Source organism: Molossus molossus, unplaced genomic scaffold, assembly GCF_014108415.1.
Source record: "Molossus molossus isolate mMolMol1 unplaced genomic scaffold, mMolMol1.p scaffold_m16_p_14, whole genome shotgun sequence".
NCBI lineage: Eukaryota > Metazoa > Chordata > Mammalia > Chiroptera > Molossidae > Molossus > Molossus molossus.
Window position 1 is genome coordinate 65,644,698 of NW_023425349.1, and position 23,517 is coordinate 65,668,214.

Below are 23,517 nucleotides of genomic sequence, written 5' to 3' on the forward strand. Positions count from 1 at the left end.
ACTCCCATGACCCTTGAGTTATAGCACTAAATAATAGTTAGATGTGTGTGTGTGTGTATGTGTGTGTGTACAGGGTGTGGCAAAAGTAGGTTTGCAGTTGTATGTGAAACAGTTTATTCTTGTATTATTATAGATTTATTGCATTGTTTTCCATACAAACACCTGTAAACCTACTTTTGCCAGACCTGTGAATGTACAGAAAAGTTTGGGGAGATCAAGGCTCATATGTAATTCATGTTTTTATCGTTTGCAACAACTAGAATAATGCCATGCATACAAATAGATGCTCATTAAATATCTGTTAGCTGATATTTGCACAGCTCTTTCTAAAATGTTTATTGTTCTTGGTGTGGAATGGTGTCTATTTCCATCTCCTCAAGAGCAAAGGACTGTCTCTACTTCTTTTTGGTTGTTGTTAATCCTCACCCTAGAATATTTTTTCCATTGATTTTTAGAGAAAGAGGAAGGGAGAGAGGGAGAGAAGAACATCGATGTGAAAGAGACACATAGATTGTTGCCTCCCGCTGGACCTCGACCAGGGCCGGGGGTGGAAGCTAGAACACTTCAGTCCGAGGGACAATACTCTAATCACTGAGCATACTGGTCGGGGCTCTACTCCTTATTTTGGGCTCACTTAACAGAAGTTAAGTGATTAAATTCCAAACACAGCAACCAGTGGTCACTCAGTTAATATAATTTGTTGACTGGGGAGATATGCAAAAATCTCCTGCTTTCACAACCTTATAGGCTATTACTAAATTATCTTTTTTTTCCAAAATTAAATATTACAAGTAATTAGGCTGGAGCCATTGTAGAGGCTGGGCGTGATGCCAATTACTGTGTAGATTAACCTTTGGGGGTGGGGGGTGTACATAAGTACCCATAGTGTAGCCTGTAAAAATAAGCAGCTGAGGGGTACGTACCCTTCTAGCCTTTTAAAAGTAATTAGTGAAGAAAACACTTTCCTCATACTCTCCTCATTCACTCTGAATTTTGTCGTGAATTTGAACATTGAAGAACTTTACTGAATGTGATGTATTAAAAAACTCAGAGAATAAAAAGGGAAAATGTTCCTGAAACAAAATCTGTTAGGGAAAAAAAACCCTTTGGTTTTCGCGCTGACTTGCACAGACCCCACTCTCACATTACCTGAAAGCTTACCCACAACGCCAGGTCTTACCACAGTTAACCAATCCTTTTAGTGTCTTTCCATTTACACTGTAATGAATAGAAAGCCTGTTTATACTCTGTTGCATATTGTTTAGTGCCAAAGTTTAAAATTACTTCTAAGTATCATGAAATGGTGAATTTTCCCCCATGAAAAAAATCTTGATTCTGGTAAATGCAATACATGAGGATATGAGAAGTGGGTAGACACTTATTAACTGAGGAGTAAATGGGCTATGATTTTTTAAAATAAAGTAAATTTTCTCTTATCTTTGACTCTGAATACCATCTCCTAAGATAAAAGTGCTCTATGAGCCCTGGCCGGGCAGCTCAGTTGGTTAGAGTGTTGTCCTGATACACCAAGGTTACGGGTTTGGATCCTCTGTCAGGGCCCATGAAAAAATCAACCAAGAGATGCATAAATAAGTGGAACAACAAATCAATATTTCTCTCTCTCTCCCCTTTTACCCTCTCGCTCTAAAATCAATAAAAAACAAAAAACATGTTCTATGAGATCCTTCAGGGCCAATGCAAATATATTTGCCTTCATATACAAATAAGAAAAAAGTTTTATCATTTTTTTTTATTTTTTATTTTTTTATCCTCACCCGAGGATATTTTTCCATTTTTTGTACAGATACAGTGGGAGGGAGAGAGAGGAAGGGAGAGAGAGAGAGAAACATCGATGTGAAAGGGACACATCGAGTGGCTGCCACCCGCACGACCAACCAGGGCCGGGGACAAACTGCAACCGAAGTACGTGCCCTTAGCGGGAACCGAACCCGGGTCTCTCCGGACCGCAGGCTGACGCTCTAACCGCTGAGCCAAACTGGCCAGGGCAAAAAAGTTTTATTATTTTTGTAGTCAGTAGAAAGTAGTACTGTTTGTCCCAAATTATAATTTTTGAAAAAAAAGTGTAGATTTAAGCAAATATGGGCCCTAGTGATCCCAACAGATGACAATTAATATTGCAGATGCTGCCCTGGCCGGCCGGTTTGGCTCAGCGGTTACAGCATCGGCCAGCAGACCGAAGAGTCCCGGGTTCGATTCCCAATAAGGACATGCACCTCAGCTGCAGTTTGTCCCCAGCCCTGGTTGGGGTCGTGTGAGTGGCAACCACTCAATGTGTCTCTCTCACTTCAATGTTTCTCTCTCTTTCTCCCTCTCTCCCTCCTGCTTTATTGGAACATGAATGAGAAAGTGTCCTCAGGTGAGGATTAAAAAAAATTGCAGATGCTGAACTACTTGTCCTAATAATTATTTGGTTGTTTTCATTAGTTTCATGACAACTCTCAGCAGGTTTCATTCTCATCTATAAAATAAGGTTGGGGAGAGATCAACTGCAATGTTTTTAACATATATTTGTATTGATTTTTTTAGAGAGAGAGGAAGGGAGAGATGAAATCATCTATGTGAAAGAGAAACATCATTGGCTGCCTTCTGCATTCCCCCTAATGGGGATCAAACCCACAAACTGGGTGGGTGCCCTGACTGGGAATTGAACCAGGACCTCTCAGTCCATTGGACGATGCTCAATCCACTGAGCCACAGTGGCTGGGCCAACCTCAAAATTTTTATAACAAAGATTTCTTAAGTACAAGGTGAGCATATAGCTGTAGTAAATAGATACTCCTGGTTTAGTTTATTCAGTTATTTATATTTGGTTCCATCTCTGTTCCTGAGAGGAGATAAGGTGGCTTATTTGATGTACACCCAATACGTGATCCTAATGGTTCCCAGAGGTTTTGCTAGATGACATGCAAAAGTCAACCTACGAAACAACATAAGCACCCTTTAAAATTTGCAAAAAAAGAAAAGTAGAGTAAGTCCATGTCATTTCAAGTAAGAAAGCTCTGGCTAATGATACTTGGAATACTTGGTAAGCTTAAATGATAAAATTTGCAGAAAATTCCCTAAGATTCAATGTTCTTTGGTATATTTTCTGCCATGTGACAGCACATCACAAAAGTAGAGCCCTCCCAAACTCCAACATGAGATTTCAGCTTCAAATCGACTCAGAGGCAAAATCTAACTTGTAGATGGCCATGTTCTCCTTGGATAGTAACCATTCCAGCATTAGGACAATGACTGAGATTGAGAAATCTAAAAGATCATAGCCCAAGGAATATAGAGACATAAAATAATAGAATAAATCAAGGCTAATTTAAAAAGATTATAGTCCAATCACACATTTCCTAAAAGTGGCAGGGGAGTTTTATTAGAAATAAAACTAGATCTGAGTCTAACCGAATGGTTTACCCTCTTTGGTCCACAACAGTTATTTCCTAATGTTGAGAGAGGACTCTTACAGTTCTGTCGCTTACAAGGGATTGGTTTGATATTCAAAAACAAGTACACATAAACAAATAACTTCTGAGTCTTTCATAAACAAAGGAAATATGCATCATAAAAAATAAAGAGGTCCATGCTCTCTGACGAAAAGAACAATGTCATGTCCTTGAGCATCATCAAACTTTCAGAGCACCTTAGCCCCGAAAAGACTGTGGGGCCCATTTTCACCATGTAACAACGAATAAACACAAAACATTAAGTCACAAATAGTATAAGGAAATACCATGAAGACTATCTAAATGTGTTTTAAAATAACAAAAGAAAAAAAAACCTTCTTAAGTGCTTTAATTTTTTTTTATCCTCCCCCCAGGACACTTTTGTATCTATCTTCAGATAGAGCGGGGGGGGGGGGGGTGGGGGGGTGGGGGGGGGGGGTGGGGGGGGGATGTCAACGTGAGAGAGACACATCGACTGGTTGCCACCCACACAACCCCAAACAGGGCTGGGGACAAACCGCAACCTAGGTACATGCCCTTAGCGGAAACCGAACCCGGGTCTCTCCGAGTCTGCAGGCTGACACTCCAACTGCTGAGCCAAACTGGCCAGGGCCCTACTTAAGTGCTTTTAAAAACAACAAACATCAAATGTCCCTCGTCCCTAAAATGTGTTGCTTTTGTTCACCTGTGCTTAGTTCACTCACTGAGTAATAACTCCAGTCAAGAAAGACGAGTTAAAAACTAAAGGCCTATCTGCAGACGTCTCTACTACAATGGAGAGCTTTAAGGTCACCCTCCAGAAGTGCAGAAGCTCAGAGATTCAGAGGAGTCATCAAGAAAGTGGTCTGTCTCCCTGTCAGACAGTCAAGTCTGATGCTGGAGAGAAGCCACACCGGAGGGGGGGGGGGGGCATGTTCAGCTTGCGGGGACACACATTTGTCTGCAACAATAGGGTTACTGGATGGGATTCCACCCTCATGTCAACAGTGGGGAAGGGATGGCAAAGAGCCTTTATCTCTAAAAGGTCTGAAATTTTTGCTGTCTCTTCCCAACCTGTTAGGAAATAAACACAGCAGTAGCAATTGCCATGGGTTGCACATCTTCCGATGGAAAACCACCAGTGATAAGAAAGTGCTGAAACTCAAGGTGGTCTTTTCCAAAAGTTTAACTCCTCTGTTATAACAATACAAGCAGCAAAGGGATTTGATTGTTTCGTTGTTTATGGTAGAAGATTTTGCCTTCTCCCATAAATGGACTGTGCCTTCTCCAGATACTGAAACTCAACTTTGGAGATTTAACATTTCAGCCAAGGACAGAGGCCAGAGATGAAAAGGGCCTCCCACAGATGAGTTACACTCTAAAATGCCAAACATGCTCATACTTGTAAAACGAGCTTTAAATAGTAAGTATAATCTATCTCAACAGACTGTAACACAAAAACCTTAGTAAAGCTCTGATTTTTCACATTTCAAATTAGAAACTAGTCTATGTTCCGCATAGCTTGATTTATCTACAGGTATTACAGAACAAATTCTTAGTATCAGCAAATAGAATTCCTTAATAATCTCTATGGTTAATTCCATAATATAATGATAGACACAAAGCATGTTAAAATGATGGAATACTTCTGAATCATCAAAGAAAATTCTAATATTCCAATTAATTTTGGTATTATATGTTTTACTATATTTTAACTTTGAAAAACTGTTAATCAGTGTATAATTTATGTATATACAATATTCCAAAGCCCAGTTTTAGGACATAGTTCTCAAAAAGGCTCAATTTCCAAGAAAAATTTAAAAGAAAAAAAAATTAGGTTTGATTTGTTTCTGTTTGCCATATTATATGCAAACAGATAAATAAAGAGATGCAACACTGAATGCAGAAAAATAATTGACCAAGCTTCTTGACAAATACTGAAAAATAGAATTCTGACATTACATAACTATTCAAAGATTCGTTCAGCTCAAGTAAAGAACATTTTTAAGTGACCATAATTCCTTCTGTACATGCTCAGAAATGCATTTCAAACAATACCAGCTTTATTAATTTCAAATCAGGCTGTCATTCTAATGCAAAGAACATATCCTTTCTTTAGTCTGACTTAAAATCCTTATCAACTCTTTTTCTATTAAAGGATTCTTTTCCCTTTCCCATTCTTTGTAAAATGAGTGAGGGAGCTTTTAAAAAATGTTTGGATACAATTCACTTTTGGCTGTCACGCTACACAGAGAAAATATCAGTCAACTAAAAAGAAGTAATTTAAAAAATATTACAAACTAATGAAATTTTCTCAACTTCAGAAAATTTCTGACCAAATATATTCTAAATATTTTTCTTTTTGATTCTAATTATCCATATATACAAAAATAAAATAATAAATTAACTGAAATTTACATTTTAAATTATTCATTTTTAAAAATGTTATCAATTTGTAATTAAAACATTTTGATGAAAGTAAATGAAAAATCAACTTAGTATACATTTTTAAATCTACATTTAATCAGAACTTTTTATCTTTGAAGTATATACTATTTTTGTCAATATGATTTTATACAATACAGACTGTCAACATGTAGATATAAAAAATAATTTTTCTAAGATAAAAATACAGTCAAGACTCAGAAGAATAATTCTGTTTTGACTTTGCATTTTATTTTGAGTGTTTATTTGCTGGGTCTTCCTAATGTCATTTAAAACAAGACTGGTCTCCGCCCTGGACGGTTTGGCTCAATGGCTGGAGCATCGGCCTGTGGACCAGAGAGTCCTGGGTTCGGTTCCTGTAAGGGGCACGTACCCCCCGAAAAAAATTAGTTTATCAAAAAAAAAAAAAAAAAAGACTGGTCTGGCATTTTTCTGTAGTTCTGGGTTTCTTCAGGTATCTAAACCTCACAGTAGCAAGGCATTAAGACAAGGAAGATCAAACAATTAGGTACCTCAGGAAACTTATATTATTACTTTTTATTTTATTTTACTTTTTTGCTTTATTTTCCATGAAAATACAGATGCAATTATTTGGGGAGGTACAGGGCAATTATGCTTAGTTTGGATTTTGTTTGTTTGGGTGGGTGTTTATTTTTATTAGTTTTATTCTTAGAGCACTCTTTTACCAAAGTTACAGATATAATTAAAATGTTTACGATACTGAAATATTAGAAACTCTTCTTTGCACTAGATTTATCTCATGTGAAAAGACACTCCTCCTAAATCAGTATCAAAATTCTGTATGTTCAGATTTAGGAGCAACAAAACCATGAAGACAGCCAACTTATAAAAGCCCATTTTCAGATCTGGAACAACTTCTGAAAATAAAGAAGGTACTTGGCATATATTATATATACTAAAGGAAAAGTCCAACTTTCGTTATTTCCTGATTCTGGGAATCCAATAAAAACCTTATGGAATAAAAACTTGTTTGCAAAAGTCTGTCACTGAAAACATAACCAAACACCACCACAACCACCTATAATAAGAGTATGGAAATTTTCACTTTTTCTTGCGTGTTTTTTAAGAAAGATTAAAAGGGTTTTTGCCTTTTCAAATAGCAATGGACTTTTAGCACCGGAAAACTACACAACTAAAATACATGCATCTTCATTTTCAAAGAAACACCAACAAAAATTAAAACGGTGGTGATTACGTAAATACTGATGACGCCAACATAGAAGCGTTTGCCACTGTGAAGGGCCTACACAGAATCACATCTTGTCCTGATCATACCTGCCTGCCAGGACAAAACAGGCAGCTGACCAGTTATGGGGTGTTTATCTATACAGTGGTACCTTTGTTCTCCTACAATGTCAGATTGCAAATGTCCTGGAACACATATTTACCTGGAGGATTCTTGGCAGGATCATTGTGGCTTGGACTTCCTGATTGTCCAGAATCTGTAAAGAAATCACAGAAAATGTTTTATTTTTAATTTGTTTTCAAAGAATTTCACAATCTTCAGAAGGACTTTAAAATGTTTTTTAAGGTAGAACAATGAAGTTGAGTGTTTAAAGTATACTTTCCCAAGCCTTTCAGTAGCAACATTTTATTTATCAAACTAGATGAATGTCTATACATATTTCTAAGTCAAAAGAGAAAAAAAATAGTATAGGTCTATAAGATTCTTGGGGTATAGCAAGGCTTTTTTGAAACAAAAGGTTTGGTGATAAAGGTGGTTGAAGGTCGGGCCTGTCAGTAGCAATATGAAATACAGCAGATAAATCCCCTAAAAATGCGATCTGAGTGTAATTAAACATGCTTTTAAAAAAACCTGAAAATGTTTTTATTCACTAATTAAAATATACAGAAATGAGAGTCCGTTTTTCCAGGATTTCATGTGCATACACACATATCCGCTCCAATAATCCCCCAACATCCTGGATCCAGGCCCAGATTTGTCTGCATCCCATAATAGCAATCGATTTGCAAACACCAAGAAAAGCACAAATTACTAGGTAGAAACCAACATGGCTTTGTGGAGAGCAAATTGTTGGATCAATTTAATTTCCATCTGTGATAGACGGAGAGACTCTGCAGATAAGGAGGAGGAGATCAATGTCCTCTATCTGAATTTCCTATCCCACACTATTCCTCACGGATGCTACAGAAAGGAAGGTGAAGGCACACGGCTGTCAGGAAGCGTCCTCCCCAACCAATCCGGCCTGTTGTGTTTTGCTCCTTCCCCTTTTTCTCCATGTCCCCTCTGCATTTACCTGCATCTTCTGCCCCATATGATGATACACTACTTGACTGACTCTTAGTAATATTCTTTGACCGGTTCTAGTACTGAAGTTTTGTCTCTCCAACTAAAGGGCATGCCCCTGAGCGGGGCCAGAGATTCTGTCTACTCCTTTTGTATCTTCCTCGGTGTGCGTTCATGGCTGTGAATGCCCTGGGCTTTCACTAAATGCCAGAGAAATTGACAGCTCAAGATTCAGCAGCCTCCTTTACTTGCCTAGAAAACGCTATTTTGAACTTGATAGTAAATTTCAACAAAATGTGATAGATAGGCACAGATACATCTGTCTCTTCCCTGAAACCCTGCCACTATACCAAAGCCAAGACAGAGATCCAGTGTTAATTTAAGCAGGAACATCTTCTGCTGGTGTTTTCAGCAGGGTTATTCTTCTCTTCCACTTAAAAGATTAACATACTGTAACTGCGGTTTCTACTGTTCAATGCAAGGACATCCTGTTAGTTTCTTTCTGTATAAAAGTTGGTTATTTATTCTGCCCTTTGCCTCATGGCTGCTAACTAGATTTAATGCTGAGATCAGGCTTTTGCCCCTTCATTCCATTTCCTTAATTGTCATTTTCTTTTTGCTCTAGAATAGTTTTCATGTAATCTTAGAAAAAGTGATTCCCATAGTATCCTCTCATTTATTCTGATTTCCCAAAATGGAAGTAAAAAACGGACAAGGACTACTCCTGCAAGTCAAATCTGGCCCTGGCTGGTATGGCTCGGTTGGAGCATCATCCCATACACCAAAGGGTGGCGGGTTCGATTCCGTACCCAGGGAACATATCCAGGTTGCGGGTTTGGGGCACGTGCAGGAGGCAACCAATCGACGTTTCTCGCTCACACTGATGTTTCTCTCTCTCTCTCTCTCAAATTAAAAAAAAAAAATTATTTTTTTAAAAAATTCTGGCTAGGTCACCTACAGATACTTCAGACATTTGGGTACCCTCTAAAAAGCTTGTCTCTCATCTCCCAATTATTCTATTACTTCTGAAATTGAGACATAATTTGTGATTTATAACGTAGGAGATGAGTCTTTCTTTTTCTACGTTCCTGTAAAAGGTGGTACAATGTTGGCCACTTTCCAGGCATGGATCATGATAGTTACATAAAAATAATAAATCATACTATTTTGCTACAACCTCAGCTATTTTTGCTTTGGGCTCCTCTGACAAATGACCCTCAGTATTGATACTACATTACAGTTTAATTTCTGACGTGACTCTAACATTTTGAGGAGTTTCTATTTGTGCATTTAAACATACCCACTGAGTGGAGTCTCTCCTTGTTTTCTTTCCCCTCCTCAAGCTGTTTCACGTTTATGGAGGTCTAGGGAGCAACCCTCTGGGTGCCCACTGCCACCTTCATGATGACACACCACGAGGCAGGTTAAGGTTGTCATCAGAGGACAAGAGTTATAGACTCTACACAAGCCTTAGCATGTCTAGTTAAATCAAGCTCAAAATGGTATCACAAATCTCTTTCCTAAATCTGGTTGCTAAAATTTGATCCAGTAAAAATGAAGGTCTCTTCCACTCCTAAGAAAGTATTCTGTCAGAACAATGGCACCCCCTGTGACCACAATATCCGACTTGGGAAACCCTATTCTGTTCTACTACAAATTATCCTTTTCCTCCATTTCCAACGATTACAGACCAACCTCTTCAATTGAAAAATATAATTACTAAAAAAACCACAAGCATTTGAGGGAAATCTGAAGTCGACCCTAAATCTGAGTCACAGACTGACTTTTAATAAGAATCCCACTTCCTACAAGGATCTGGCATTCACTGGTACACAATGGCAGCTCCCCCTCATACTCCAGAGCCTGTGCCTCCTCGGGATATAAAATGTACATGCTGGTTCCCAAAACACAGAGGGCCCCTCTGGGAGGCAGCTAGAAAACATTCACTTTTCAGACCGTAAATTCTAACACTATTATCTACTCTTAACTCTTATGTCACCTTATATCAGTCCCTTAATTCCAGCTGCTGGAAAAGGAAGTAACCAGGCAGTCGCACTTGGCAGAAAAACCAAAAATGAACTGTTATTGTGGTTATCTTCAGAGAAGGAATTATTCAGACCACATATAAAATCCTTCCAATTCACCACCCAGGTCAAATTACTCTATACTCAAAGGTTTTATTTAACCACTTCCATCATTTGCTCAAGTCTTGTGTGTGTGTGTGTGTGTGTGTGTGTGGTGTGTAGTTAATGTGTTACAGTGAATTCTAGCTCTATCCATCACTAGTGTGATCTTGTGCAAAATTACCTAACTCTTAGAGCCTTGGGGTCTTGATCTTTAAAACTGTAATACTATCTATGTCATAAAGTATCAAGCACTGGTTAGATACATTCTATGCAATCAATCAATGAAAGATAATATTAAACATAGAGGCCACATTTAAAAAATAATTAATAGTTTGAATGGACTCACTTTCAGGAAGAAAGGGAGAAAGGGGACATGACCAAATTCTGTCCATCCCAGGACAAGCATCTAAAATTGTCTGTGGTGAACCAACTGAACAGAGAGCGAGCATGTGCCCTCCTGAGAATGCCTATGGCAATGCTTTAGGCCCCTGTCCCCAAAACAGAGAAGCCCTACTGCTGTTGACAGGATCTCAGGAGCTATCATGCTCAAAGGCAGTAGAATCGGCCATCTGATAAAATCACTTTCTGTAAGACTGAAATCGTTGAGAAAGGCTGGTAAGAACAAGTGGTCCAGCACACCAGGTCTTTGGTCTAGAGAAAAGACTTTGATTCAGGAGAAAAATAAGAGAGGAGAATAGGCCTTGAAGACAGCAGACGCAAACCAGTCCTCCGCCATTCCCTCCACATTTTGTTTTGTCTTCCCTGATCTCAGTCTCTATTTTTTTCCATTTCCTTGTTTGTCTCTTTCTGACTTACTGAACATAATGTAGAATTGAAATACATGTTGTACGCCACACTTACAAAATATAAAATTCCCCACCCTTTATTTTTCAGTGTGAATCAAGCATATTATATTTCTTCTTCTAGGAAAACACAGTTAATGAAACTATTTCTAAATTACTACTCAATTAATTCCTCCTCCCTTAGGTTACAGAGTCGCCAGAAATTTATTAGAAAAGATTCACACCCCACATGACCCTTACCAACTTTTCTTCAATCTTTTTCTCCCCTTCTTATTAAAAAACAGTCGATCGTTTATGGCTTTTCTAACATCTAAACTTTACCTGAGGAGTGATCGGGTTTCCCTAATGAGCAAATCTTATGGAAGATCCTGAAACACTTCAGTTCTCTACAGGAGCCACCCATTCAGGTACACTGCCCCTTGAGTGGTTATGATGTAATCTTAAAATCATGCAGAGCTAAGTAAACGTTTAAGTATGTTTTATTGATTTTTTTAGAGAGAGGAAGAAAGAACTAGATCGGCACATCAATGTGAAAAAGAAACATCATTCAGCCGCCCCCTGCATGCCCCGCCCTGGCAATCGAACCCGAAACCAGGAAGGTACCCTGATTGGGAATCAAACTGGGACCTCTCAATCCACAGCCACACTGGCCAGGCTCAATGATCTTTTAGCATATTAAACGTTTCTGGGAACCTGACTGTCCCCTAGCTTTCCACCATTTACCAATACATTCAAAACTTTTTTCACAAATTGAGAAAAAGAAAAACAACACCTTTTGCTACTATTTTTACCCACGTTGGAAATAAGAGTTATTATCACTGAAGTCTATACACTAGTTGATGCTTTTAAAACAAATTCCATTTGGATTTTCTCCACTAAACAAAGAACATTCTAATGTTTTACTCATAATCTGGTAGAAGTCCAATAAAATGTTTGTCAAATATATAAGATAATAAATAATGACTTATTAAATGTTTGTTACTGAGTACTAACTTTCTAGGCGGGATGAACTCAATTACATGATGTGGGGGGATCATCAAAACTATGAAAGATTTTTTGAAGGTCATTAATGTAAGCATCAATTAAATGCAAATCAATAGATTTATGGAGCACCTTCTACATTCCAGTTGCTGATATTTGGAACATAAAAAGAAGAATATAAATTTTATGCCTTCTAGAAGCTCAGAGGCTACTCAAAGAGACGAAAATGTACGAATAAAAAATATACTATGATAGGTACTATAAATGAGTATGTATCAGAGGGAACAACTGGTTTTTCCTAAGATGCATGGGCAAGAGCATGACATAAAGGATATCAGCAGGAGGCAACCTTAGGAACCTCACTGTGCAAAAACACACACTTAAAAAATGACCAGATCTCGTCAGGCCAGTGTGGCTCAGTGGTTGAGCGTCGACCCATGCACTAAGAGGTTGCTGGTTCGATTCCCAGTCAGGACACATGCCCAGGTTGTGGGCCCGATCCCCAGTGGGGGCATGCAGGAAGCGGCCAATCAATGTTCTCTCTCATCAATGTTTCTATCTCTCCCTCTCCCTTCCTCTCACTAAAATCAATAAAGAAAAAATTTATTAAAAAACAAAAACAGATCTCATGTCTTTCTAGTACATATCCCACTCTGCTACCAGGGTGTTCATTTTAAAACCCAAAACTGATTAAGCTACTTTCCTGCTAAAAGTCATACATATATTACAAATATCAACAGAAAAAATTCAAAAATTTTAGTAAGCCATTCAAGGTACCATGACCCGGCCCCTACCAACACCTGGGTCATACCTTAGCCTTTCGGTTCCCCACTGTCTCCTGAGTCTTTGCACATGCTGTCCTTCTTTTCTTCCTGAAGTCCTCCCTTTTAGAGGTCACCCCTTTTAGATTCAGAACTACATGAAGGCAGGGTTGCTGCCCTGGTTAGTCCTATGGCCCTAACCTTTGGTACGGTGCCTGGCACACTGGGTTGAGGAAGTCAAATGAGTAGAAAACAACTGGTCTGTGAACCGCAGAAGTGCAATGAAGAACGACTGGGCGTGCTCTCACTGCGCAGAAACGCACACAAGTCCAACAGACACACCTTTGGTGACGAGGGAAGAGGAGAGATGAAGAGTTCCCAGGTCTGGGTCCATGGCCTCAAGCAAGGCTCAGTTCTCCTCCAATACATTCTGAAGGAGGATTTAGAAATGGGAGGGGTAGATAAGAGGACCTATGGGTCAGAAATTAGTTCTCCCTTCTCTCCCAGGAGGGGAGAGCTGTTTGGTGGGGATCTAGAAAGCGGGAGCCTAAGTGTGCAGGCAGGAGGACGAGAAGCTTTGATGAACTTTATGTACCAGTGGCCTTTCCACTCCAAGGTGAAGCTTATTCCAGGAATTCATTTTACTCTCTGACGCTATGACTCGAGTACCAACAGGAAAACTACAATTAAGAAGCATGATTTTAATTTTGGTTGCAAAGAAGGAACTGAACAAACTCACTTGTCAGTTCCCTTCTGGCTCTAAAATTCTATGATTCTATAACAATATAGCTTTTATATCCAGGGATATCAAAGAGTAAATGAAACCCACACTGTAACCTGTTAACCTACAGATAGCCTCTTGCTAGAACTAAAATTAGTCATCATGTGATAAAAGGCTCCTTTGTCATATTCCTGTGCTTTAAGCAGGTAAAGAAACAGCCCATTGTCAACCAAAGAATATGGGATTTTTTTTAAGGCTTAGATTAGTCCCTTTCTTTCTCTCTAAAACATTATTAATTATCAACATACTAAAACTGTGCATTTTAAAAAAATTAAATAAATATATAGCATGCCAGAAAGAATCACTTAAAAAAGAGACAAGTCAAGATGTAAGAAACAAAAACTTGAGGCAAGGCACAAAGGCAGGCACTTCATAATAGGAACACAAAAAGGAAAACGAAAACATCCACCTTTTCATAGGAAGGGGGCTGAAAACTTCTTCCCCTTGGGCCGAGCTCCCTCCCTCCACCTCCCTCTGCCGGCCTCACTCTGGGCAGTTCACTTTCTGCAGTGACTGATTTTCCTGAGATTTATAGCGAGTTGGCTTAATGTAATCACAATTGCGATGACATAATTTGCCATATTTTTCTCTAGCACAGTTAAAACACTGTACAGCTTCGGTTTTAATGGAGGGCTGCTTCATCTGTCGGGGTGACACAGAACTATAGTTTTACAATATTTTCTTTTTCCTCTATTAAAGGTTTATTAGAATAACACAAAGAAAGAACATGGGAAGACTAAGTGCTTTCCTTGACTCACATTAGCATATAAATGTGTAAGGAAATGCTTCTTCCTTCTCTCTCTCTCTCTCTCTCTCTGTCTCTCTCGCTCTCTCTCTTCTCTCTGCTTCTACTATTTCTGTTTCTGTCTTCTCAAAAGGACATTACATTATATGGCATCCACTTCATTGCAAAGCTTGGATAACCAGCTATCCATTGGAAGCACAGGCTCTGTCACTTTCTTAATCGAGTCCTTTACATATTTTTGCTGTAACCCTATTCCTAAATCCAGATCTGAGCAGGAAGAGAACTCAAACCTCTCTGAATACTTTTGGCGCAACCATAATAATATTCTGGAGACGTGGCTCCCTACATATTTTTAATCATGCCTTTTCATCTACATTATTTCCCATTGGAAGGTACAGACCTTCAGATCTCCCTATTGGTTAACACTGAGTTTTAAATACTCATGTTGATAAAGCTAAATTCATAATTTTAACCTGTTAACTGGGGAATTCCCTTTTTACTGTATGCAACGTTTGACGTATTTATATGTCCGGATTGGTTAACAGGTTAAAGGATGTTGCAATGTTGAGACTCCTTACAGATAAGTAACTTAATTAACCAAAGAAAAACCCAGAAGTAGAGAGTAGATATGTCATACATCCTCTATTTTTTATCCTTACACATTCCATTTAGATCTGTTATTAAATTTTCTTTTAAAACAGACACTTCTCTTTTTGCTTAACAGGGAGATTAGGTTCAAAACAGGATATGTCAAGGATTAAAATAAGAATTTGGGATCAAGACCACAATTTGTCCACAAGGCATTAGCTGAAAAGCATAGGCCACTAAAATTTAAGAAAAAAACAAATCACACACCTATACGAGAGAAAATTATAGCCATCCGTGCCAGGGACTATCGACCAGTGCAGATAAGAATACCCTGCACAAAAAGTGTTTGACCTTCCTACATCTCTGACCAGAGGTTTGCACAGCTTCATTAACTAGCACCAAAACCCCCACAAACGAAAGCAGGGAGAATCCTATCTGACCTTTCTGGCCTAAGATTAAGTTCAATGACTCCCTACTGACCCAGGGATTGAGTGAACTAAAGGTCAGGACCAGTATCATCTACACTTCTTGCTTCTGAAGCCGTCAGCCCATAGAATGCAAGGACACCATACTGGTCATTGTCCAGACTGCTAACTTTCTACAGTGTGTTTTCAATTAAGTAAATAAAATGTAGTAATTAAATCAAGATTGCGTAATATGTTTTTGATTTGTAATCTCATTTAAATTAATTAACTGACTCAATCCTTGTTTAGTTTTTTAAACTGGCCTAGTTAGGAAAGAGTCCCTGGGAGCAAATCCAGTTTTCTATCTTTAAAAACAAGGCAAAGCAATCTGGCATACTTAATTTTTTTTTTTTAATGCACCAGCAAAATATAAATACAGAGGCAAGAGTGTTAGTGCAGCCCTAGAGAAAGGAGGAGTTTTATGGCATGATTTTGACTAAAAGAAATAGTTCTTGCACTAGAGAGAAATAAACCAAAACATTATTTATTCAAAACATTTCTTTTCCAATTTTATGAAGATTGCATGTTTGTTGGAAGCAAAATATTTCCAGCTGTATTTTAAGTTTCTGAAGAGAGTTGTAAGATTTATAATCTTTCATAAATGCTGCCCATATCTCATAATATTAAATGAACACGCCACTGCGTACTTTAAGGAACAATTTGCCAATGTGCTTTGCCACATGAAAACAATGAAATCCTGTCCAAAACCCAGCCAGATCCAGTAGGAAAAGATGAGATGAATGTTCTGTCTTTCCCATCTGGGAGACATTGTGGATTTCAGCTATAGTATGTAATATAAATTTTTTTTTCTTGGAAACCAAGAAACCTGCATTTTATAGCAAGGTATGTAGTGCAAAGAGAATGTTGGTGAAATATGAATCTGGAAATGAAAACCAGAATGTCATCAAGACTCAAGAACATCATTATGGAGGCAAACTGAAAAATCAATGCAAAATTTCAACATAAACCAAATGCAATGTTTAGAATCCTGTTAGTCTTAAATTTTCTCTTAAAAAGCATGGAAAAAGAAATGTCCTCTTGCCTCCAAAGTCCCGAACAGTACTCTTTGCACACTGAATGGCACAGCCACTAATTTATCTGCTTTGTTTTGTCCTGGGGTCATTATACATTATTCTAAATCCTACACATAACACATTCCTATGTACACATAGCCGTTTTGTGATACGTCATTTCTTGTATCTCCCCAAAACTCAATATAATATTGGATATCTAGATTAAAACCAGACACAAGACTTTCTAATATTTCACTGGCCACCTTCCTTCCAGGGAACAGGACATGCTTTCTCAAAACTGTCTGAAGAGTCAGAACTCCTGGGTTTCCCTCAGTAACTGCCAACCACGTGGACTCTGACCTTAGGAAACCGCTTCTGTTTGGATCAGTTTTCATTGTGCCCAGTGACTTAAAACTGGATAAGAAAAAGGTTAAGAGTTTTTGAGCCTTAGTCCTTTCCAACAGGATTACGAAGGGAAAAAAATAACATCATAACATAGTGAAAATAGGCATAAGTATTTTTGAGGAAAGGTTAAGATATTTTTTCAAAATATACCTTATGGTTTAAATCCCCCCGCCCCTGCCCACCCACCACCAAGAAACCCCACCTAGTCGATTCACGGGGTCAAGATCCATGTCAGTCTTCCCCACTGTCTGGCTGACTCCTGGCACGTGTGAGGAGCACTGTCTAACCTTGATGGCTGATATCACTTAAAACACTGTCCATCTTCCTCAAATTATAAATAAATTGTCCGTAATGCCAATCATTAACTTTTAGTTGTGTGGTTACTATCTACATATATTCTGTGTGTTAAGTGTCTGCAACCTCTCTACAAATATAAATTCAGTAATTGAGTCAGTCAATGACCAAAAGGTCATATTCTTATTTTTTCAGGGCTCATTTTATCACAGGCATGTATGCCTTAAAAAGTTTTTTTTTTAATAAATAGATTTCTCCATTATAGTGGGTAAACCCATATTTTGCTATATCATTAAAATATTTGTTAAAATCATAACAAGTTTAGAAAAAAGAAATTGGATGTGTTTTTAAAAAATACCCTATTAGTTATACATATATAATTAATAACTAGTCCTTGCTTTATTATTAAATCATGGCTCTTAAGTCAATGATGGTATATTTATATAAAAATAAATGCATACATTTAATCAAAGGTACATAATAATTAGCAGAGTAATAGAGTAAGACAAAGATAATACACTTTCTACCACGGTAAAGTAGATTTGTGGATCAGACATTAATTGCTGCTTTTGTTTTGTCATAATACTGGAGGAAAAAAAGCAGAGAGGTCAGTGATGAAACAGGAAGCTTGCTGATGCAGCAGATAATGGCATTAAATGTCCTAAGAGTTCCTTGATAAGTGGTTCAAAGAACTTCTGTTCCCATATTTTCAGAGCAAAAGCTAATTTACCAGGAATAAATCTACTTGAATAATACACCATGTGAACGGACATTTTTGAAAAAGGATAAAATGAGGAAACAAATGAGGAGATAGCAACTTCCTCCTGCAAATTAAAACTACGCATGAAAGGAAAGTAACTCAATTTTCCTGATAAAAAACAAAAACAAAAATGGCTAACTAACCTTTCTTTCCTTCTTTTTAAAAGAGAAAGTCAAGATTATTCTACTGTGAAATAATGTGTTTGAAAGAACTCTAAAAAGTTTACAACCCAACAGAAATATGAACGTTTGTTTTAATTTAATGGGGCAATATTCTTTCAAATGGTTATTTTAAGAGGAAAGTTAAAAATACAGATAATTTTAACTACATATAATAAAGAGCCCACTATAAAAGCTTACCATGAAATGCACTGTTTATTACTATGGTTATTTGGGAAAGGAGAAGAGATGACAAAAGCCATGTCCACTTGCTATGTCCATTTTAAAGGGAGTCAGGAGCATGAGGGCACAGAGCTGTGTAACATGTGCTCAAAATTCCCTCTATTTTGTCATTTTACTCAGTTTATCTTTAATAGAGATTCAATAGACTCCTTATGATTTAAAAAATCTCTAAGCTAAATCTTGAGTATGAACAAGAACAAGTTTCTGCATAATGTCCCATCCATATGTCTTAACCCTCCATGATATCAAACGTATGTAATTTTATACATCAAATGCCTTCCAGATGTGACAAAATTTTAACACAAACCAACTTCAAGTTTTTTTTTAATGAAGACTCATCTCCCATGCTCATAACAATTATTTTCACCACACGTAACATTACACATGGCTATTGTTCAATTTTCCAAATTGATTATTATACTGCCATTTCAAAACTGACATTGCCTTCCAGGCAAAAAACACACTACGCTGCACACCCAACCTCTAGAAAAATCTTAAAAGCATCAGAAACCACATTGATATTTCCAAGTTATAGACAGTGCTTGATTGCAAAGACAGTTGAACTCTTCCTTGTCCATTCTTAGTACCTCTGAAAGATGGAATGGAGGAGGGAGGGGTCCTCTGTAATTCTTTATCAGAGCTAACTGCCCTCGGACTGAGCCTGTCACCTGTTGTTTCTGGTTTTAAAGATCGATTCTCATTAGAGAAGATAAAATCATCTTTAACATTTAAAGTACATTAAAATATGAAAATTAACCAACAAGATCATTCATGGATTATTTTCAAAAGCATCTCACAAGAATGTTATGATAAAAAGATAAACTAAACTTTCTGGTAGGATAAAAAAAAAAAAAAAACGGAGTCATTTGAAGCCAGTAAGAAAAACTGGTATGATCATGCAAACTTAATCCCTCCCAAAAAAGTAATGCTTTGCACTTTACCTCAATTTCATTCCCCTCACCCTTCCCCCCAAATCAGGTTTGCCACTTAGTGTTCATTTGTCCTCAGAGCCATCCCTCACTCTATTTCTGCAAACTACACTTCCCAGCTCTGGTGTCAACTGGCTTCAAGCAAGGTCCAACCAATGGGAGGCACAGGAGGGAGTTTGGGAATTTGGAGGGTGGGAAGAAAAGAGTATGGGAGATTTCTCTTCCCATCTCTCAACTTTGACAGCTATCTCCAAGTGACTGGGTCTCCTTTGTGGTTCTAGCTTCCAGTGGATGGGTCCCTCTCTCCGTGGTCTGCCCTCCTCTCAGGCAGCTCCAGCTCAAGGACCCTGGTAACACCACCTTCTCCCTTTACCCCCCCAGCCCTAGTTGCGGTAGTGGGTTCCTACTGATAATGTGTGGGTTGCCTATGTGGTTTTTTGATCTGTTCTAACATCACTGTAAAGGAACCCCTGCCCCCATGAATTTCTGTTGAACTCTAATAAGAGTTCTTTTTTACGGGACGCTGAGAAATATATATATATGTTTTTTGAAGTTTGACATATTCATCACTCTAAAATAAATGTCAGGTAGTAAAGTAAACAATATTAGACTAATACTATTTAGAATATTAATAAATTCCAAGTATTTGATTCTCATTTTAAAAGGTGATAGTGAGAAAGCACTGTCCCAACTCAGTACTAAGTATGAAATACTATATCCCCAAGACTTTTGTTATGCATGATAGCGCCGCACACAATAAAGCTCAAAAAAGATGAACTACTTAGATTTTCAATGCCATGCTCTAAATACATCTTTTCCAGGGGATCTTCTCATAATCACACCTACCCATCCAGGTTTACCATGTCTTCTTTTTACTATCTCATAGTTAGTCTTGCAATCTAACTTTTAACAAGTTACATGATATATGGGGTTTTCTTTGTTTGTATGTGATTTCCCCACACTTGACTGGATTAATTATGAGCCTGATTATTTTTATAGAACACTATATATTTATTTGTATTTCATGGCACAAACAACTTTGAGCTGCTTATAGGTTGGCTGAATAGCTAACAGTATCATGTGGAGATAATCAAAAGGTTGTCTTAAATATATATCAATAAACGGCAACAAAACAACAATACATACTGGAAAAGAGAAATAATTTCAACAGTACTCTGTTTTCCCTAGGAAACAGTTCATAGGACCTCATTTGACATTGAGCATTTTCACATAGGAAAAGTCATAAAATATGAATAGGCAAAAGTATTTTCTCCTATTGAAACTGCACAACCTGTGATGCTTTGTTAGAATATTCCACAAATAGGAGATAAAATTACTTTTGTTTGTATGTATTGGGAAGTATATGACTTCGCAATATCAAAATTTTCCCATCACCAATGCCACCGGTATGGGTATACTTGATGGTTTATAGTGTGCTACATACAGCCTCACTAGAAAACAGAGCATTGACTCCCATGTTGCCAACTTTTCCTGATGAAACTTGAACAGGATGACACAGGTGCCCGGTGGGGGTGCTCAGCTGACAGCTGCCCTTGTAATTCTGTTGCCACTTCTCCTCAAAATCACTGCAGGCTCTCCTGCCCACCAAAGTTTTATTTTCATGTTTTTTTAAACATTATTGTCCTATTTTGTGATAGTTACTATCAAATATATGGACGTTGTATCAACTGAAAACCATTGTTTATTAAATTTTTTTAAGCTGAGTCTCAAATCTATTTTAGTCCATCTATATCACTTAAGACAAAATTTCTAAATTTAATTCAATACATATTTATTGAAAAAAATAAGTTAAAGTCTATTTAGACATGAAATGGTCATGAAGTCTAGCGATAATTTCCACTTTTTGCATCCCCCCCTTTTATTTCCAGTGAGAAGATTGTAGCGCGATAAGCCGAGATGAACCTCATACTAGGGCAGCATGTGGACATACTGCACAGATATTAAAACAGTAGGAAGGACGCTGAGAAACAGTCCTTGAGATTCTGTAGTAATAGAGTGAGAGGCAGGAAGCCTAATGTCAGATACTGAGTGAGCCCACGTTTTAACCAGGATTTTTACTACACACATATTAATCCAAACAAACTTTCACTGTAAGTTGCAGCCCAGTAAGAAGACAATAAGAAAGTACCTCCAGTTCTCACAATGTACTCTATCTATCTATCTATCTATCTATGTGGATTCTGTGATTTAAGAACCATCACACAGGAATACATAACTCAGTTAGAGCCAATAAAAAAACTAATGAAATTAAATTATGTACAATATACTAAGGAGATAACTGAAATTATGACAGTTATAATTGGCCCAGAAATAGCTTAAAGAGGCACCCTCCTAGAAATGGGCTCATTGAACAAAGAAGAATTAATCTCCACCCTCAAACAATGTATTTGAAGTTTTGCTTGGAGGTCAATCAGCACAAAATACGCATCCACTTACAAATGTCACAACACATATATTGGAACAAAATAACATTGACATAGTTCATCAGCAAATGACTTTTTAATACTGAAGGTGAGTGTTCACACCTCTGCCCAGCTCTCTCTTGGAAAGATTAAATTTCTTAGTGTGATATCCCCTAGGTTTCACCACAATGTGCTATACTTGGGACCCTCTGCCCAAGAATCACACTGAAACCATTAGGTTACTTCCCAAGGCCATTCGACCCCTGGAAGAGGTGCAGGGGTCCGGGTTAAGTGACCTAAGCAGAACCAAAACCAGCCAACAACAAACACAGCAAGACTGGATGTTACAGTTTCAACACCAACCTGCCAAGCTGTCACCTGCCTCCAGGAAGCACAACCCTAATCCCCTCTGTGTAAGAAATGAAGAGCAACAGTGACTTCAACGAAAATGACCGTCATTTTACTTCTTGTTGACAAAATATCCACGTTTTTAGCAACCTCTATGTCTAAGGAATACTTTCAAGTGTTTTGCTTGAAAACATAAACTGTAAATGAGAAGATTTATTGCGCTGCTCTGCCTCGTTTATTTAGGTTTGTTTACCCAATGGCAATATTACTAACTGCAAGGAAGTCAGGGTTCCAGACCCAACTGGGATATAAAAGTTAGGTTTTCCCAAGCTCACTTCAGGCTCCCATTTAACATGACCTGCACCTCTCCAAAGTGACATATTGCTCGGCTTTCTTTTTTCACTGAGTAGGAATCTTTTGTAGAGCCACAGGCGTGTATGTCATACCATGAGAACCAAAACAATAGAAAACACAAAGCGGCGGGAAGGGCCCGGGATTCCAGTGAGGGCACTTGAAAGAAAAAGAAGGAGGGGGAGAGTGTAAGAAAATTTTTCTTTTGAAAAAAATCAACTAACAACAATAAAATAATAAACTGGTCATTCTATATTAATATCACCTAGTAATTACCCAAACTTAAACAAATTGCCTGATATAATCCAACCAACTGGTAGAGAATAGCATTTATATCCTCACTCCATTTGTCTCACTAAACATGCTCCTAAAAGGTGGATGCTTCTTCCTCCGTTGTTTTACTTTATTTTCTGTTCACCTGTTTACCTGGATTTGTTTTCAGCTTAACATCCATTAAGCATTAAGACACAACAAGAGGTGCAGTGATGACGAGATAAAGTCTCAAGGTCATTACTCTTCCCAGGAGACTGACAGGAAGGATCTATGATCAGTGGCAGACAGCCTCGTTCACTTGGATTCAAGGGAAGAAATATGAACTCACTCTAGAACTTTTAAAATCAAGGAGAGAGCTTTAAAATTCCATGTATTTATAGTTTGCCTAACTTCTCATATTTCCCATGAGAAGACAAGTCTGATCAACTTTGGGGCACCCCTCAAGGGAGGGAATGCTGTTATTTCCCACCCTCAAAACCAGCACACTGGGTAGTCCATAGCCCTACACTAAGATCACCACCTTTAACCGCAAAGCAATTAAGAACATCAAGTTAATGATGTCTCCTCCCTGGAGAACATGTCCTCTAAGGCTCCTTGAAATGGGTTGGAAGATTTAATAGCAATTTTACTACCAATTCTCGTATTCCCACTTAAAAAAAGAAAAAAAAGTAGTGCCTAAATTTATCGCACTCACCTTCAGAAGTAAAACCTTAAAAAAAAAATTGAATGATCTGGATAAGTTTATTATTATTATTATTATTATTATTATTATTTTAATTCTCACCCGAGGATACTTTTCCATTTATCTTCAGATAAAGCAGGAGGGAGGAAGAGAGGAAGAGAGAGAGAAACATCAATGTGACAGAGACACATCACACCCCCACAGGGGAAACGCAACCAAGGTACCTGCCCTTGGCCGGAAT

At 37.9% G+C, this 23,517-nt stretch overlaps 1 protein-coding gene across 4 annotated transcripts in view; it reads right to left on the reverse strand.

The window, feature by feature from the left end:
* NFIB (nuclear factor I B) overlaps window positions 1–23,517 on the reverse strand; it is a 215,011-nt gene that overhangs the window by 80,065 nt on the left and 111,429 nt on the right. For all 4 annotated transcript variants that reach the window (XM_036260943.1, XM_036260946.1, XM_036260944.1 and 1 more), the window contains exon 3: window positions 7,289–7,342. In XM_036260943.1, the coding sequence (XP_036116836.1) occupies window positions 7,289–7,342 (54 nt within the window). The remainder of the gene's footprint in view (window positions 1–7,288; window positions 7,343–23,517) is intronic.